Source organism: Galleria mellonella, unplaced genomic scaffold (genome assembly GCF_026898425.1).
Source record: "Galleria mellonella isolate WM207_F2 unplaced genomic scaffold, CSIRO_AGI_GalMel_v1 utg65, whole genome shotgun sequence".
Taxonomy (NCBI): domain Eukaryota; kingdom Metazoa; phylum Arthropoda; class Insecta; order Lepidoptera; family Pyralidae; genus Galleria; species Galleria mellonella.
The window spans coordinates 1208293-1228723 of record NW_026442138.1 but is presented as its reverse complement, the minus strand read 5'-3'; the positions used below and the strand labels follow the sequence as shown (position 1 = coordinate 1228723).

The 20431-nt window shown below is 35.8% G+C and overlaps 2 protein-coding genes across 8 annotated transcripts in view; one reads left to right on the top strand and one right to left on the bottom strand.

Moving 5' to 3' along the window:
* The window catches only part of LOC113514601 (bromodomain adjacent to zinc finger domain protein 1A), a 42998-nt gene extending 33566 nt beyond the window's left edge, over positions 1-9432 (bottom strand). For 5 of the 6 annotated variants that reach the window (XM_052900529.1, XM_052900530.1, XM_052900532.1 and 2 more), the window contains exons 1-7: positions 9078-9432; positions 8540-8869; positions 6191-6389; positions 4696-4942; positions 3007-3206; positions 1075-1360; positions 190-331 (exon numbers count right to left, since the gene is read on the bottom strand). In XM_052900529.1, the coding sequence (XP_052756489.1) occupies positions 190-331; positions 1075-1360; positions 3007-3206; positions 4696-4942; positions 6191-6389; positions 8540-8869; positions 9078-9190 (1517 nt within the window). In that variant the 5' untranslated portion in view covers positions 9191-9432. The remainder of the gene's footprint in view (positions 1-189; positions 332-1074; positions 1361-3006; positions 3207-4695; positions 4943-6190; positions 6390-8539; positions 8870-9077) is intronic. The other variant, XM_052900534.1, reaches the window with a different exon arrangement.
* A 1902-nt stretch (positions 9433-11334) lies between these two features.
* Positions 11335-20431, top strand: part of LOC113510892 (DNA-directed RNA polymerase III subunit RPC1) — a 32161-nt gene continuing 23064 nt past the window's right edge. For both annotated transcript variants that reach the window (XM_052900527.1, XM_052900526.1), the window contains exons 1-9: positions 11335-11528; positions 12000-12135; positions 13093-13242; positions 14128-14469; positions 15865-16019; positions 17327-17504; positions 18179-18316; positions 18663-18860; positions 20082-20206. In XM_052900527.1, coding sequence (XP_052756487.1) covers positions 11485-11528; positions 12000-12135; positions 13093-13242; positions 14128-14469; positions 15865-16019; positions 17327-17504; positions 18179-18316; positions 18663-18860; positions 20082-20206 — 1466 coding nt within the window. In that variant the 5' untranslated portion in view covers positions 11335-11484. The remainder of the gene's footprint in view (positions 11529-11999; positions 12136-13092; positions 13243-14127; positions 14470-15864; positions 16020-17326; positions 17505-18178; positions 18317-18662; positions 18861-20081; positions 20207-20431) is intronic.

Here is a 20431-nt window from a genome sequence, read left to right as displayed (position 1 = left end):
AAAAAGAAGCAAACGAAAATATATTTTTTTAATTGTCTAAATACAAATTCAGAGACTGAAATTCGATCATTAGAACTCCAGTGAAATTCTTTAGAAGCTTTTAAAGCTAAAAATCGAATGAATCATTAATGAGTAATATTATATACAGGATAAGCTTCATGTTGGTTCATATCAGGTTCATTTGCTTACCTTAACACTTCACTGACAGTAGTGGCGTCCAGGGGCAGCTTGCTAAGTGGCGTGCCGAGGTAAGTCTGCGACCACTTGCTGGCCTTCGTAGCCAGCTCCACAGCCGTGTTCATGCCAATTTCTGTGTCCTCCTTTTTCACTTCTGGAAACATAAATATTTTTTTTTTAATAAATATTAAAATATGAAATCTAATAAATAATAAGCTAAAAGTACAAGGTTAAGTTTGGAGATTTCTGGCAATTCGTTATCTCTGTCTACTATGTAAGGTATTTTACTGAACTAAGTGTTATCTTATGGAAGTCGGTATCACTGGTTATTTTATTAAAATTATTTAGAATCCTAAACACTAGGCTACGTGAAGCATTCTAATAATTTGCCTAAAGACGCCTCGATTAGAAGTGAAACATGTATCGCAAAAAGAAAAGCAAAATGCATAAAAGAAGTAACATATTTAATATATTGTTAAAGCATTAACAATATGCCATGAATATTATTCACTCCTGCGTATAATGAAGCGGTTTCAGCGGTAAAACCAATGGATGACTGCTAAGTTATTAATAGATAATCACACACAACATCAACCAGTCACAAGAGTCGCTCATCACGACATCGCGAGAACGCCAATCATAACGCAGGAGAAATTTACATGACCTTTCAGGTTTCAAAATTGTAACTTACTCGCAAAACAACCTTCAGCGCATTACATCAAATTTATATTATATCAACGCTTCAAAATTATTATTTTTTATTTACCCTAGTTAAACCGCTTCAAATACTAGGTGTATTTATTCATCATCATCATCATCATCCATTCATAATCAAAACGCAAACGCACATCATTAACAATATATTTAATATACAATTTTTGTTTTATGAAAACATACCAGTAGACTCCTGAATGCCTTTATTCTCATTATACTCTTCAGCCTCGTCTTCTTGAAGAGAGAAAATTGTCGTGAGGAACATCTGTACTAAATCACTGAACAAGTTAGCATGCTCCTCAATTGTCAAAGCCTTCCGAAACGTCTCCAGATCCAGCTCATTGTGGAACACGTCTTTAACTTTCAGGACGTCGGCATATATGGAAACAAATTCCAGGACCGAGAGGAAATCACCAAAGTGCTTCTGAGGTATACCCTCGATTTCAACTGGTGTGCCTTTTGGTATAATCTGTAAAGTAAATAATGATATCACTGGACATATAAGAAAGCGCCACCTAGCTTCAAACTAAGCAAAGCTTGTACTGTGAATACTAGATAAGTAATTGATATATTTTTTGTAAGCACAATTAATATAAAAAATCCCAAGACCAATAAAAATGTGCACATAAGCAAAAATAATATTTTATTCTATTATCTCTCTCCACGCCATATTTCTGTGGGATAGGCAGAGAGGACCAAGTGCCAAAGGCTACCATCCATCATGTTTTATACATGTTGGTACAAGTATAAGTAAAGTTAATTTTGCTTTATTCAAATCAAATCATATTTATTCCCTTGTTACATGGTACAATACGAAGTTACATATACAGGCACATAACATGCAGCACCCCGCAGAGGTATGCAAATGTAAAACTGTATTTAGTCTGCATTATATTACAATTATAAAGTCCAAACATTTTCCATATTGGGTTGTTACCTCATCAATTTATTTATAATTTTCAGCAATATGATTGTTTAAATACATGTCACGCATTTTTCAATAGAAGGGGGAGAACTAATATGTATTATTGCATATTTATTATATACATATATTTATACCAGAGGGAGACTTTGTATAAAAGTCGTTAGCTTGCGCACCTCTATCTCATTCATGTTTCAACCGTAAAGCAGTTGTTTGCATGGCCGTGTTTCGGTTTGAAGAGTGGGATATGGCGTGAATTTACAGGGTACAGAGGAATGACATCCGAGTCCTCAGGAATGGCAACGCATTGGGGGTATCATGGGCGAAACAGTACACTCTGTTATGTCTATGGTACTGCTCATGTCTATAGGCGACGGTTACCACTTTCCATCAGGTGGGCCGTCAGCTTGTTTGCCATTCTAAGATGTATAAAAAAATACATTCACTATCATCACTATCGTATCAGCCTTTAACTGTCCACTGCTGAACACAAGCCTTACCCTTGGAGGATTTTTGCCAATAGTTGCCACGCTACGCAGGTGGATTGGCAACTACAGTCAGGCTTTACAGATGTTTTAAGAGAGACGCTGCTGCTGCCCATCCCTAGCCCCTCCTTAGTCGGTTCTTACGACACCCACGGGAAAGGAAGAGGTGGCCTAATCTATGCCGGGACCACTCGGCCATTTATTTATACATTATACTGTGTTTATTCTTTATTCTCAAATACATTTGTTTCGGTTTTCAAATTATGGGTTTATTATGGGTTTGTTAGACCAAGTAATTCCAAAAGTTTTTATTAATCAATGATAGGATCTTATAACAATTTGCGCTGGATACGACATGTATTTAGGATGACAGCTTTTTGCATTGTGATATATGTATTTTGTGGAATTTATTATATCTTAATTCCAATGCACTTTTTTTTTGTTTAACGTGTGGAAAATCTTTAACAAGACCGTCCCATCTGCCGGAGGGAGGGCAGCTGGGGTGTGTGGGATTCGTACCCACTAAAAACCACACGACGTACTTCGAGGCGCTTGTTGAATCCCGGGTTCCCGTTTGTACGACTACCGAGTATCCAACGCGACGAATTCCAATGCACCTAGCATTACAATTATACCTGTACTAAAGAAGTCAAGAGGTTCTGTGATCTGTTATTTTTATATAACTATTATATAATAATCTATTCTAACCTTATGATCTTCTAATTCCAAATCATCTTTGACCTTCTGCCATTCTTTGAGGTAGGCCTGCAAACGGGCAGTTTTCTCTTTCTTCTTTGCTTTTTCCTCCTCCTTACGTTGTCGCATCTGGTCCTCCGCCCGACGCATCTTTTCTGCTAACTCTTGGGCGCTCTTCTTGGCCGCCGGGTCAATTGGCGGTTTTTGTTTTACTGTTAAGGCAATTAATATAAGTTAAACCCCTTATTCATGTACCTACGTTGAATCAACGACTATCAAAACGTTTATTACATCTAGATAGAAAAAACCTCAAAATAATGATAGGGACAATAACGGGCCATTGTCCATTAAACAAACATCTATACACAATAGGAGCCACAGACAGCCCTCTATGTCGAGGTTGTTTCGACGCCGAAGAAACGGCTGCTCATGTAATCCTGGAATGTGAGGCTGTGGTCCATCAACGTTTAGAAATCCTCGGAACGGTGAGGTCGCTCCGTGAGACCTGTGAAGAACCCAGGAAGCTTCTGCGCTTCTGGGCGGAGCTAGATTGGTTGTACTAGCCACGACTCATACGCACAACGGCCCAAATGAGAGGCTAAGCGCGGAAAATGGAGTCTTTTTAATATTCACATTCAACCCCTTATTTATAAAAAGTAAAACCTTATACTAAGCTATTTTATCTATTACACTTACAATTTAAAATTTAGCACAAAAAAAAAATTATATACTATTCAAAACCTAAATAATTTGGGTAGACATAACAGGTTAGTTCGGTATGGGTCCCTAGACATATTGGGATTAAAGGTAATGAAGGGCCGATGAAATGTCGAGAAGGGGATCAAAAATGAAAAATGATAGGTCCTGAACCATATGTTGTACTTGCATCAAGTGTTGTTAACTCTGCCCTTGAGGAATACGTGAGAAAAAACAGCAAAAGGAATAGAGGACTTTGAAGGGTCCTAAACATACTAGAAAGTTCTTAAACGACAATGCTGAGAGATGGGATAGACTCATCTACAGTAGTGGCAGACAACAGACAAGACTCATTATGGGTGCCCTAACTGGACATATGCTAATAATGCTTATACTATACAAGATGGGTTTGTCTTTGGACACACTGTGCAGACTGAGCAGGTGAGAAATCGGAATCCATGGAACACTTGATGTGCAGCTGCACAGCAAATCACAAATAGAAGCATAAAAGATCCTGATGGGTCAATGTGTAACGGCTTAGCTGACTCCATATGCGAATTCAAGATATGCTTATCTGAAGCACAAAAGAAAGAGAGGGCTTTATGAGAATTCCGATATTTTTATGAATAATCTACAATTAAATTTATTTAACCTAGATATATTTATAGTACGTTTATTACATATTATATACAACAGAAATCTTTATTAAATAGAAGTAAGCTCTATTAAATTTTGTGCAATATTTATAAAAAAAAATTATACCACTGAGGTGTCAACCAATCATATGGCCCATGGTAAGCCATTACCATAGCCTATGAACGTCTGCAATACCAGAGACGATAACACGCGCGTTATGGACCCTAAAGAAACCTGTTTATTCCTTTTTTGAAGAACCCCATGCTGTAGTCTCTTGGAAATCATTAATCCCTTTTGATCCAAAAAGAGAAAGATGAATAATAAAATTAAATTTTCAAGATTTCTTTGTATATTAAATAGTTATGTTACCTTCAGGTTTTTCTGTCTTTTTAACAAATTTATCCATGGACTCCTGTCTGCCCTTTTTATCTGGACTAGTTTTCTTGCCGGATTTGTTCAATTTGTTAGCTGAATTTGGCTTCGTTTGGTTCTTGGACGCTGCAGGTGACAAGCTGTTCTTCATCAACTTTTTGGAAGAAGGGAACTCTGGTGGTCCACCAGTGAATATCTGATCGAAACTAACTTTGCTGATGTTGTATTTATCCAGTGCCGCTTTCTATAACAATAATATTATAATTATAGACATGTTACATTTACCAGTGATTTTGTGTGAGTGACTGTAATATTATACACAAATAAAAATAAATTTATTTGAATGAACATGTGTGTGCAGTAGCTACATACTGAGTATTTTAATGACGTTATAGTTCGAACATGTTTTGCCAATATTAGCATGCAAACTTTTTATTGACGGACTGTAACTATACAAAAAATAGTATATTACTGCAGCGGCCAGCAACTGAGGCTTTGATGGACGAACGTGCAAATGTGGGACGAGGCGTAGCCGAGGCACACATACGTGAGTCCATTAATGCCTAGTTGTGTCCAAGGTTTGTATAGTACTTTTCTCAAACAATCGCGGAAATCAAAAACACAATTTTACTTTTTAAGTTCAATGACTACTAACGAATAATAATAATTTTTCAAGCGCCATAATATTCCTTTGTTTTTTTTTCGATAAACACCTTTCTATTTGCAAGCCAGTTCGAAATTTAAATAAAACCTTTTATTAGTTACCTCCTAGGTAGCCATGTTTTGAAGTAAAAGGTCATTCCATTTTTAAATTACAGGACAGATTACACTGTCATTTATCTGGCCGCAAAACACGACAAATATGGATTTTCATACAACTTTTGCCGGCCGCTGCCCGCATGTATCTGGCCAGTACGGCAATTTTGATTTATCTCGAAGAAGATTGTCAAAATAATGCTTACATTTCCAAGCATGTTTGAGAAAAATATATTACAGATTTTTATGCATACTTTTTATCGCTGAGTGGTCTTGGCATAAAATAGACCATCCCTTCCTTTTCTGTGGGCGTCGTAAAAGGCAAGCAAGGAAATTTAATTGTCATGGGATCAGCATTCACCTTTAAAGCCTACCTGTGATTGCCAACCTGTTTGCCAAGCATGACCACTACTGGTAAAACACTCCAACAGGAGGAGGCCTCTGTTCTGCAGCAGATAGTTAAAGGCTGATACGATGATGATAATGATATTAGATTTAATAGGCAAATATTGGTGTCTTGAGTTATATTATTGTAATTTTCATAGAGATCTTAATGTTTTTTTTTTTAATTAATTATACTTAACCTGTGTTACCTGCTGATAAAGTAACTTTCTATAGATGAAAGAATTTATGAAATCAGTTGAGTAGTTTTTTAATTTATCCATTAAAACAAACACACTCATACATAAAAATCTTAATCTTTCCACTTTATAATTTTAGTACATATTTACATTACCTTTATTGAAATGACACCCGGGGATGATAATTCAACAAATTGCTTCAAGAACAGCCTGTTCTTATCCCTTGTGTAGACGCCTTTGCGCCTGCGCACGCGGTCATGAGGCGCTGTGCCGATCTGGCCGGTCGCTGATGGTTCACTCTCATCAAACTGCTCCACTTCGTAACAGTAGGATGAGGATGGTAGTGTTGTTTTGCTGGAATAGTTTTTTTGGTGTTTCATCACACACAGATTAAAATACAGGCCGTTAGCCATGCACACACATAAATATAAATTTCTACCCATTTCATAGAATAATTAAGACAGCAAATTTGTTGATCAAAAATTCAAAAACAACAAAAATGCTTGAACATTTTCCTAAAAAGGATAATGATTAAAAATAAAGTTACATGAAAGTTTACTGTATCTATAATTTTAATAAATAGTGCAATAAAGCATTAAATAAATAAATAATGATTCTAAAACATTAATAATGATCGACTGGTAGAAAATGCTACTTACAATAAGTCAGCCTTATGTACCATATTTTAATATCGCACCAAAGTCAATAAAGTTATTTAAATAAATAAATAAAACTTCTATAGATCTGTATAACTATAAACACTTTGAACACAAGACACATCTCTTAGGGAAGGTCGGACTAAAATCCATACATACAAAGTGAAGTAGGCAAAAAGTTAGTATTTAAGTACAGTTCTACATGTCTACTCTGCAAATAACCAGGTATGACCAGGTTGTCTGTAAAAGATTGCTTTTAGCGATAAGGCCGCCTTTTGTATAAGCACATTCTGTATACATACTCCTTGTATACATCTCTACTGTGCGCAATAAAGAGTTTATTATTATTATGACAATAGTTCATCATTACAGCACTAAATGTCCACTACCATACTTAAGCCTCCTCATGGACTATCATAAGATAGATAAATATTTGTATAGACAAGAGTACAGAGTGAGATGTCCCATAATCTTTTTTTTTTTATACAACTTAGAATGGCAAACAAGCTGATGGTCCACCTGATGGAACGTAGTAACTATCGCCTATAGAAATGACCAGTACCAAGGACATAACAGAGTATACTGTTTCACCCATGATACCCACCATGTGTTGCCATTCCTGAAGACTCAAGTGTTATTCCTCTGTACCCTGTAAATACCCTTCAAACCGAAACATAGCCATACAAACACAACTGCTTCACGGTTGAAACACGAATGGGACAGAGGTACCCAAGCAATCGATTTTTGTACAAAGTCTCACTTAATCATCCCATTAGATAATAAAACTGTAATGGGGGGAAAGGTATTGTTAGCAATGAAGTTTGACAGCCCCATTGCTAGCAATATGCCTTATTAGATCGACATCTACGTGGTTCCCCCTGAAAACCATCCTGAACAATTCTTGTTGAATTCGTCACGATGGGATAACTGACCTACTTTATCCTCACCTATCATCCTTCACTGGTGCCCTGCCAGTGTATATCGATAGTGCGGGTGGGGCTACCATTCCATTATCATCCATTAAAAAAAAAACTGTAACTCTTTTGGAGCGATCATGTTGAATTGACACTTAGGAATTTTAATAAATTACTTATCTCACTGCCTAGATTAGCCAAGGGCATGTACTAGCTTTTTCTAATAACAAATCAATACAATTATATTTAAAAAATAAATTTATAGAAGCATTAAGTGTCCAATTGTTTCTGTTTACCCTAATGGGAGATAAGTATGACAGATATGTATGTATGTATAATAAATTGATATGTCTATAGGTGTATTATGTATTTTATAATGTATAATAATGTATAATGTGCAATTATATTAAATACATAATTAGTTTAATTAATACTCATGTTATATATTTTTTTAAACTGTTCTAATGTCCATTTTACACTTCACTTTATATATTTCTAAAAAGGATGGGTAATAATAAATACCAATAGCAGTAAGTTCATATTTTAAAACACTTTTCATTAATCAATGAAGTTTAAATAAATAAGCAACTAATGTAACAACTAACAGTTAGCGTTCAGTGGAATTTGGAATTTATTATGACAAGCAAACAAACAAATTTACAAAAAAATTAAATCTTGCCTCTTTATAATGATTAATTTTAGATAAAGCAATTGTTTACTTCTACAGAGTTTTTTTGATTGTATTTATATTATATAGCACGACATACAGAAGTTGTACTTGTGCACTTACTTAAAAATATAAAAAAAGTTTACATAAAATAAATAATATCAATAAATCATTTTAGCATTTGCAATCTCTATAAATATACCCAATAACATATAATTGGAAAATAATTATCACTTGTGTAATTACATGAATAATTGCTGCACCAACCTGTCAGGATGTTGCTTCTGTGCAGTCACAGATAACACATGTGCTTCCCTCCAGATGTCACCTTCCAGGCATGCCTCCACTGTCTCACCTACAAAGTATCTCTCTCTTACAAAATTGAACACATCCTCAGACATGTCAGCAAAGGAACTTCTCTTAGTCCTTGCTGCCAGAAACAATATCGGTATACGCAGCTCCATGGGAAAGTCTTTGAGAGACCTTCGGGCTGCTTTCTCACTCTCCAGTGCCTCTGCATATGTCAAGTTATTCTTTCCTGTCATCTCACATGTCCACACCATCGAATTGACCAGTATAATCCTCTCACAGTACTCCCTATAAACAAATATTGACATAAACAAAAGTAAAAAACATAAAAAACGCGACGCGCATCGTCCAAATTGTAAAACATCATGTCACGCTAGTCTAACTATGCGAACTAGCGCCCCGATGTAAAAGCAACGGTTAATCTCATTGATAAAACACACTTTTATAGGCAAAACCGCGGAAAATGCGCGAATTTTTACAATTTCACAATACTCACTCATAGTCTTTGAATATCTCATCCGTGATCTCACAGTGGAAAACTTCGTCATCGTCCCGAAGGTACTCCGACGCTGTCGATTTCTCAAAGGCTTTCCTTTTCAATAGAGGCATGTTAGAGTTCGCGGGTCACAACGGTGGGAAAACTGTTTTAAGTCCAATATACGATAACAAGGTAATTGTATTACACTTTGTTTAGCACCGCATGTAGGACACTTTGCTCTTTTAAATAACACATCAGGAAATTCGTTACATTTATCACGATTATAACAAGAGAAAATTGTTGCGTGGTTTCGGTTGACAAGCCAAAAAACGGCGCGCTGTGCGCTTCTTTTTCCACCAGAAACATATGAACTGTGTGGTCAACAGAACTATTTAACTACTAAATAGTAGAATTTTTTTTTGGTGTGATAAATTTGTTTTATGTTGAAATAAAGTAAATTTAAATTTTACATTGAATTAAAACATATTACATTGAATTAAAAAAAAAAGATTATTTTTCATTTAGTTGTCTTTTTTTGCAAAACAATTTCAAATTTAATAACTATAATAAGTTCACTTATTAATATTAATAATTATAATTTACATACAAATCAAGAAGTTAAACATATTCTATGTAGTGTGTTTAAGTGAGTATATGTGTATGTATAAATTGTAGTGTACACTATAATATTAAATACCGTAATATAATTATATTGTCATCATAATCATCATATCAGCTGTTAAATGTCCACTGCTGAACATAAATCTTCCCATAAGGCCATAGTAATATTATAATTATGTTATAGTTATATTTAAATAAGAAAAGTCATTATCATTATCATCATAGGCTTCACAGATATGTATGTATGTATAAAAATCATCAATCATCATGTTTTCGACTATTTCAACTATCATCATCATCATATCAGCCTTTAATTGTCCACTACTGATCATAAGCCTCTTTAGGGGGTTTTGCCAGTAGTTGCTACGCTTGCCAAAGGGAGACTTTGTGCAAAAGTTGATTGCTTGGGTACCTCTGTTCCATCGTGTTTGAACCGTAAAGCAATTGTGTTTGCATGGCTGTGTTTTAGTTTGAAGGGTAGGATATGGTGTTAATTTACTGGGTACGGAGGAATAATACCTGAGTCCTCAGGAATGGCAACACATAGGGGGTATCATGGACGAAACAGTATACTCTGTTATGTCCATGGTATTACTCATGTCATGTCATGTTACCACTTTTCATCAGGTGGGCCGAGCTTGTTTGCCATTCTAAATTGTATAAAAAATTAATAAAAATTGTCAGACGGATTGGCAACTGCAGTTAGGCTTCAGTTTCAGTTCTACCCATCCTTCATCCTCCCTTAGTCGGCTCTTACGACACCCACGGGAATGGAAGAGGATGCCTATTCTATGCCGAAACCACATGGCCAACTATATTACAACTATATAATAGTATAATCTGATAGAATATATTTCTTTAAATGCACGATAAAGATTGAAGTCCTTCTTAGTACATTATACATCTAATAAATATTTCTTTTATTTTATTTTATGCCATTGTCGATTATTTTTAGGTGAAAGTATTAACATGCTTTCTTGCTACTATTGATTAAATATAACTTAAAGATAGTGTTTTTGGATTCTTTTAGATCTATTTCTATATCTACCAATGATACTACCTTTTTTTAGTAGTTTAAGAATGCATAAAGTGGTATAGCCGCTTAAAAGTGCGATCATAAATTTTTGATTTCATATTTTTTTTTCTTTAATTGGATAGAAAAAAAATCTACTTACTATACATACTTTGAACGCGTCCATCTTACTGTAATTTAAATCTAAATAACATTATTAAAACCTATGGAATGATTAGAGTCTCTAATTTTAAATCTATTTATTATATTGCACTTAATGACTTTTTTAATAAACTTATTTTTATATAACTGAATCATCGTGTTTATTAAAATATGAACAGTGTCACAAAGATTAAGTATTAATGAAGATAATATCGCAATATTGAACACTTTCTAAGATAGAAATGAGTTTCCTGTAATTTAGTCTCATAACTAGGTAATTTTATTTAAATATGGAATTGCATGTGTTTAGCGATGTAACTACTAATAAGGTGATGATTAGATAAGATGGAATTGGTTTTAGAGTTCGGAGTTTCGGAAAACATTTTATGGTAGGCCCTCAGATTGTTAATCCGGAACGTCAAAACGACAATTTGACAGCTATACAGATTTGTTATTACTGTCATTTAAATGTCACAAAGAAATTGCTTATCCTTTAATGCTATTTTTCCCGTATTGTTTAATTCTTTCCTTTTGTTATTCATGCCAGAATAAAAACTCATATTTATTATTAATGAACACATAATTATATTTATATAGTATGTGAAATGTGATATAATTTATTTGTAAAAAATGCCTAAGGAACAATATCGTGAAACTTACGTGGGGAGAAAAATGTAAGAAAGGTTATGTTTACATTCATATGGTTGATTCCTCCTTTATAAAATGATTTAATTTTAAGATTTTTGTAATAAAAAGTTTAGTCTTATTGAAGCCGGTAGCCATTGACCAAATATTGCATAATATTTTTACTATTAAATATATTAGTATAATTTAATAAATGAGAACTTTTATCAAAAGTCGTCTTCTCGTATGCTGTGTATTGTTTTGAAGTTATATGGCAGTGAAATCACAAGCTGTGTATCTTAATTCATAGGAATGGCATCGGCTTTGGGGTTTCATGCCCTTTACAGTTTAGTCTGTAATGTCCAAGGTGCTGTTGATGGCTATAGTAACAATTATCATTTTCAATCAGATGATATACTAGATTATTGGCCATTCCAAGCCCCATAAAAATATTTATTTATTAAAATATTATAAAAATGTTTTTATAGAAATATATTTTTTGATTAATTTCACTGTTTCAGTTCCCATGTAACATTTAATGTGGACAGTGCATCAGCTATACAGAATGCTGCTCACATTCAGGTTATCACGAAGAATCTATATGCACAAGATGGCCAGAGGGTGCCTGCCGCATATGGTGTTTTGGATCGACGCATGGTTTGTATCTGTTTGTATTATTTGCTCCAGTTGAGAGATAGAATAGTTATTATAACAATAAGTGACGCCAGGTGTGGTAGGTAAATAAATAAATATCACATAAATTTTTGTACTACATTATACATATTGAACATTGTTTAACAAATCATGTTATGTTTGTGCAATAAAGTGTTAAATAAATAAATAAATAAATAATAATCAAGTAAATAAATAAATAGACATAAGCAGAACTTGACCTATGGGTTTGTGAATTTGTAGGTGCATATAGTTATCTGATGCATTTATTTATATTCCACAATAAAACAATTAAAATTTATAGAAAACCCAAACTGAAAAAAACAAGTTAAGTTTAGTTTCTGTAAGTTATGATGACAAACAAAAACTGCACTGTCTGAGTGGTAGCACATTATTTTGTGAGTGCATACTACATAGGTATAATAATGGGCACTGGACAACTGACAGAAATACTTAATTCCTTTTTGAATTTTATATGTATATTAAATAAATAATAAAATTGTACAAAAATTGATAAATAAATTGATAAAATTGTACAATAAATATGTATTAAGTAACCACTAGTATAGAGCCTAGTGTAGTTACCACTGTTCACTTAATTGTATAGCTGCATTTTTGTTTAAATAAAAATATTCATTCATGAATGTTGCCATATAGTCTTCTTGAGGGTACTTGGATATATCTAAATTGATTTTATATCAGGTAAGTGTACATACATACTTCTTGATGTGGCATTACCTAGCTAATATATAGTAGTAATATATAATAGTAATGTTAAACCTATGAGATAGATGAAATGAAATGTTTTGTTATATCTTAAATTACATTAATATAGGTGGTGGGAACCTCATTTTAAGTATAAACAATACTCATATCATCAAGTTTTATTCTTCAATAATATAATAGGGTGTTAATAATATTTTTTTTTGTATTTGAATACAGGGCACAAATCAGAAGGATGCCAACTGTGAGACTTGTGGCCTGGGCTTGGCGGAATGTGTTGGACACTATGGTTACATAGAACTGGCTCTGCCAGTGTTTCATGTTGGTTACTTCCGCTCTATCATCACCATACTGCAGACTATTTGTAAAGTGAGTACAATATTGAATAAATAAAATAATAAATATTCAATATTTGTTTGAATTGAAGTATTTGGCGTTCCATTGTTTCTGCCTACCCTAATGGGAGACAGGCGTGACAGATAATAATATGTATGTATGTATGTATGAGTACAATATTGACTAAATGTATTTTTTTAAAACAACATTTAAACACTTTATATTAGTTTAAGGAGCCTATTTTTAACAGTGATAAGTTAATAATTAATATGGTGATTAGTTTTTGCCATGTGATCCCAGCATAGAATAGGCCATCCTTTCCATTCTCACAGGTGTAGTTTGAAATAACTTAAGGGAACTTTATGGTTGAGGGAGGGGCAGCAGCGTCTTTTTTAAAATATCTCCAGGGCCTGACTGTGGTTGCCAACTTGCCTGCTAAGCATGGTAACTACTGGCAAAACTCCCCAATAGAGGGAGGCCTATGTTCAGCAGTGGACAGTTAATGGCTGAAATGATGATGATTACTTTATAAATATTGTCTTTTTTATATACAATTTAGTATAGCAAATTGGCTGAGAGACCACCTGATGGGACATGGTAACTGTCACTTATAAACGACAGTACCATAGACTCTCACATAATATATTGTGCTACCTTTCGGATATATACATTTTTGAGGAATTAGGTATTATTCTTCCATGCCCTATAACTTTACTGCAATATTTTGCCTATAACACCAAAACACAGTCATGGAACGCAAATGCTTGGTGATAGAAACTCAAGTGGACAAAGAAGATTGATTGCTATAAACCACTATCAAAATTCTATATGAGTACAAGAAATAATTGTTTTACCCTATGTTACATCCTCTATTTCAATAATACAATTCAAAGTTTTACAATTCCTCTTCTTTAACAGGAATGTGGTAAAGTAATGCTGCAGGAGAGCCTGAAAAAATCCTATCGCCGAAAATTCATGCACCCTGAACTGACATATCTACATAAAAAGAGTCTTCGAGCCGCTGTGCTCAAGAAGGCCAAAACGTGCACCAAGTGTCCCTCGTGTGATGCTCTAAACGGTATGGTCAAGAAGAGCCCTGCTGGAATCCTCAAGATTATCCATGACAAGTATAGAAATAAAAAATCGTCTGATCCTATTGTGAAGAGAGTGTTGAAAGATTTCAATGATGCTAAGGAGTCTAATAAGGAACTAGCTGCCATGATAAACAGTGGTCTTATTATAGAGTTGAATCCATTGACGGTATGTATATTTTTTTTAACAGTTTTTTTTTATACAACTTAGAATAGCAAACAAGGTAACAGCCCACCTGATGGAAAGTGCTAAACATTAAACAGTACCATGGACATAACAGAGTATACTGTTACGTCCATGATACTCCCCATGCATTGCCATTAAAATATTAATACATAAATAAATAATACATATTATCTTAGTAGTCTATTTTGATAAAGGGAATTATTGATACAAAAATATAGTAATTAAAGACTTTGCCATTCCGGAATGTGGTTCTGCGAGTATATTTGAAAATAAACCAATCTCCCGTCTATTGAGACTATATTTCTGTATCAATACTTCCCTTTGTGTTTTGTATTTCGTATATTCGGATATCATATGATGAACATCATCCAATGTGTTACAAACATCACAATATAAACTTTTTTCATAAGAAGTGTTGGTGGGATATCAGTGTAATAATAATATATAGTAAATGCACTGCCTAATTTTCAAATTTTCTGCTTGCCTCATGGTTGACTGGTAGGGAAAACCATTAGGTGTTAAGTCCGCCATATGTACTCTTACTTATATAATTGTACATTGAAGTTTAAATAAATAAATATCAGTGATGCATGATAAGATAGGTTAGTTGACATGTCTAGTTCATCAGGAATCTCTTTGTTATTTAAAGGGTGAGAATGGAATGGTAACCCCGATTGCGCAAATAGCATATGTTACCAAGACACCAGTGAGAGATGATAGGTGAGGATGAAAGCAGCTCAGTTAGCCCATTGTAACTAATTTCACAAGAATTAACTACAATAGTTTTCAGGGGGGACTTAGTGAAGATCGACGATCAACCTAATAGAGTTTATTGCTAGCAATGGGACTGTTAAACTACATCACTAACAATCTCTTTCCCCCAATTCACCAGGATTTAACTATAGGGGTTTTCAGCGTGATCACATAGATATAGATTTGTGTATTGTGGATATTACTAGACAACTGTTAGTTACATTTAATTTTTTTTTTTGAATAAATACTCATTATGTATGGGGAAACATTCTGCCCTGATCAATACAAACAATATTTCATCATAAGTACAAATATTAATGTTGTATGAAACATAATATAAATAAATTGGTGTCGTGAACCAGTATCCAGACTTGGATATATTGACTTGTAAACTTGTCGAGTTTCACAGAATGGAAATAAATTATTTAGAGAGTGTCCAATAATTAAATGTTATTATATTTCATATATTGTGATTGCTAAGGGAGTGAATTGAGGATATATCAAGCTTATAAATATAATAGAAATAAGTTGATAAATTTAATAAATAAATAAGTGATCATATTCTTTTAACTTTATTAAAATATTAAAAGTTACATTAAGTTTTACCAGTATTATAATTTGCAGGTACTGAATTTATTTCGTCGGATACCAGACGAGGATATCCCACTGCTGGGCATGAACGTAAGCCTCACGCGGCCCGAAGACTTGATCCTCACCCGGCTGCCAGTTCCACCACTTTGTATCAGACCCAGTGTAGCGTCAGAAATGAAAGCTGGCACGTATGTATTTTATTTACATATTTTATTTATAAACATTTTTTAAATATTAATTAATTGTATCACAAAAATCTAAAGTGAATTAATTTACTCATGTTTATGACCGTCATACCAAGTCACTCAGAAAGTATTGCGAGAAAAAGTTTTTATGTATGTGAGACTGGCCAGTTATAATTTATTTAAAAATATGATTACTTATAAGTAAAAACAGGTACGTTCTAAATTCAAAACTTCCCTCCACATTTTTTGCGAGCTAATTAAAATTACCGTGTCTCATTGAAAAATGGATTTGCGTCGAGAACGTTTTTGCGCTATGATTTTTACGATTTAAAGTGTCGCCTGTAACGGGACGAATCGTACGGTAGACTTCAAATGGCATTCATGGACGAAGGCCCTTCTAAGGCAACCGTGTATCGTTGGTATAATGAATTTAAGCGCGGTCGACTAACTTTGGGGATGAAGAAAGAAGTGGTCGCCCTTTGACGGCTGTTACGGAAGAAAACGTGCTAACAGTGAAAAATTTGATCCAAAACAATAGACGAGTTACATACCAAGAGATTCAGCATATACTGCAGATTGGATCAGGAAGCTTTCACGAGATTCTACACGTGCATCTACGGGTGCGGAGGATAATTTCACGCTGGGTGCCGCACAACCTCACCGATGTTCAGAAGCAGGCAAGGGTGGAATGGTGCATTGATATGATAGACTCCTAACAGCTCTTGAAAAATCGTCTGAGCGGATTTTCCTTGCTTGGTGAGGAACTTAATAACGGCGCGGTGTTAAATTTTCTCCATACTCGCTGACTTCTTCCCGATTCACTTGGTCGATAACTCAAAAGTTAATGACTCAATTTGGTTCAAACTTGGAATATATCTTAATGAGCTGCTTAACAAGAGACTACCTGGACGAATTTTTTTTTATCGTGGGGAAATGCATCATGCAGACCCATATGCCCCGGGGGAGGCGTATGGGTACTGCCGTACTCCTACCGGCTAAAACCACCACGGCATCCCTCGACGCGCCAAAGTGTTGCGGACCCGGGTTCCTTTCGAAGTCCACCGAGCCCCAACGGCGTTGGCCCGCACCGGCTTGCGGGCTCCGACTCAAAATATGGAGCAGGCACCTGATGTTAAGCGCCCTACTCTTCAATGGGAAGCGCGCGGGGATACGCGCGCGAATTCCCAGGGCCATGTTTACCTGGACGAGTAAACCAACCCCCACCAACCCCTCTATTCCGCGAACTAACCTTGACCTCCCCTCGTAATCTTTTGGAGAAAATGATAAAAAATATCTTTCTATCTATGTAGAAACGAAGACGACCTCACCATGAAGCAGTCAGAGATCCTGCTAATCAACGACGTGATATCACGGCACATGGCGAGCGGTGGCAAGAGCGAGCTGGTGCAGGAGGACTGGGACTACCTGCAGCTGCACGCCGCCCTCTACATCAACAGCGAGATGTCCGGCATACCGTTGTCTATGCAGGTACCCTCGCTTACTGTAATTTGCTAGAGGGACACTTTGTGTAAGAGACGTCTAAATTTAGTATAAACTACTTATGTCCCACTCATATTTCTGTCGTGAAGTAGTTGTGCTTGCAAGGCTGTGTTTCCAATTAAAGGGTTTTGATTTTTTAATGGATGATTATGGAAAGGTAACCCCGCCTGCCCTATCGGGATACACTGGCGGGGAACCAGGGAGGGATGATAGGTGAGGATGAGGAAGATCAGTTAGCCCGTCATGACAAATTCCACAAGAAATCAATTACGATAGTTACTAGGGGGAACCGCGAGGAGGTCGATCTGATAGTGTTTATTGTTAGCAATAAGGTTTCTAATTCCTATTACTAACAATCCCTTTTCCCCCCTCAGTTTAAAGGGTGAGATATGACATATATAATTATAGGGTATGGAAGCATAACACTATAGTCCTCAGGAATTATATTGTATAAGGGGTACCATGGACGTGGCTGTATATCTGTGATGCCCATGCTGCTATTCATACCTGTAGGCGACAGTTATCATTTTCCATCAGGTCAGGCTGTCAGTTTGTTTATGAATAAAAGATTCCAAATTACATTAAAAAGAACAAGTATTTATTGGTCGTTTGCTCCGTCTAACTCAACTATTAACTGGTGATCAAACAATAATTGGTTACAGCCGAAGAAACCAGGCCGCGGGCTGGTGCAGCGCCTGAAGGGCAAGCAGGGCAGGTTCCGCGGTAACTTGTCCGGGAAGCGCGTGGACTTCTCCAGTCGCACTGTCATCTCGCCAGACCCCAATCTGCAGATACAAGAGGTATGGAAACCGGTTTTTCATTCATACATTATTTATTTATTTATTCTTTATTGCACAATAAAACTTTGTACAAATGGCGAACTTAATGCCGTATGGCATTCTCTACCAGCTAACCATTAGGTAAAAACAGAAAGCGTATGAAGGGCAAATGTGTATATATATATATATATATATATATATATATATATATATATATATATAAGTCATTTACCATTAGACAAGCTTCATTTTTGAGGTGACCTTGCTGTCTCATAATATTTTTGTATGATGCTTAAAACTTGGCTAACGAGCTGATGGTTGCCTTTAGACGCGAATGACACATAATATTCGAGTGTAAATACTACAGGTGGGTGTGCCAGTGCACGTGGCGAAGATCCTTACGTACCCGGAGCAGGTGTTTCCGGCGAACCTGGCGTGGCTGCGGCAGCTGGTGTGCAACGGGCCCGATGTGCACCCCGGCGCCAACTACGTACAGCAGCGCGGCCTCCACCACAAGAAGTACCTCAAGTACGGCAACCGGGAGAAGATCGCGCAGGAGCTCAAGGTATGTACTGTAACTTCATATTACAAATATAATCAAAGTAGAGCTTGTAAAAGTAAATGATTACTGATCTTTTAGTTGGTTTCATCATCATCATCATATCAGCCTTTAACTGACCACTGCTGAACATAAGGCTCCTCCTTGGATTTTTTTTTAATGGATGATAATGGAATGGTAACCCCACCCGCGCTATCGGTATACACCGGCGGGGCACCAGTGATGGATGATAGATGAGGATGAAGTAGGTCCGTAAGCCCATCGTGACGAATTCAACCAGAATTGTTCACGATGGTTTCCAGGGAGAACCACGTGGAGGTCGATCTAATAAGGCATGTTACTAGCAATAGGGCTGTCAAACTCCATTGCTAACAATCCCTTTCCGCCCCTTGGAGGGGTTTGCCAGTAGTTGTCACGCTTGGCAGGCGTACACACTACACACACACACACACTACACACACACACACACTACACACACACACTACACACACACACACTACACACACACACACTACACACACACACACATACATTCATAATACTTATTCATACATGTGTATTGGTGGTGAGATCTAAATGAAATAATTGCATTATACAGACTAGTTACACAATTGTCAGTGTACTGCTAAAAAGCCTATGTTTAATATCTGTATGCATGTATATGATAACGCGGGTACTGCTTCCTACAGGACACGCTCAGCCCAGTGTAGGAGGCAATGATAAATTCTGTGCCAATGCAAACATACTTTGTTAAATAAATATATCTTTATCTATTGTGTGTATAGCTGTGTTCCCTTAGTTCTTTTATGGGTTTCCATCCATGGGTTGCCCACCCATGGATGGAAAAGAGTGACGGTTTTGCCTTGTATTTTTACTTCATTATCATAAGGCAATGAAATAGTCTAATTAGTAACTTTATTATAGGCTGTCTAAATTAGGAGTTTTAGGTTTAACATTTCAAAAGTACAAGTGGTCTGGGTTACAAGTCTTCATGGACTACGTTGACTGCTTACCTTCATCTGTAAGAAAACATGCTATTGTAATCATTATATACATATAATTTACATTAAAAGAAATTTAAACCATAAAACTATCAGCACACTAGAAAAACAGCCCAGCCATCCTAAACATGAACTACATCACTAAATACTAGTAAACGTACAAGTTCCATTCCATTGTTTTCATTGTATGTGTTTTCACGTGATAACTAGTTATGTACATTTGCAGTGCGGTGACATAGTGGAGCGCCACCTGGTGGACGGTGACGTGGTGCTGTTCAACCGGCAGCCGTCGCTGCACAAGCTCTCCATCATGTGTCACCGCGCCAAGGTGCAGCCGCAGAGAACCTTCAGGTTGGTATTATCAGCCGTTTATTCCAGAGTGCAATATTGCACTTTGGAATAAAAATCGAAGTCCAAACTTCGAATATCTATTTGATGTACCTACTCTTTATGTATATAGCTTAAAAATTGTGTTTTTATAAGTGAGGGTAAACAGTCGAGGGTATAAGGCCTTCGTATAGTTCTTCTAACGAAGACGGACTTAAATTTTTTTTATATCAGTGAGCGGCCTTCTCA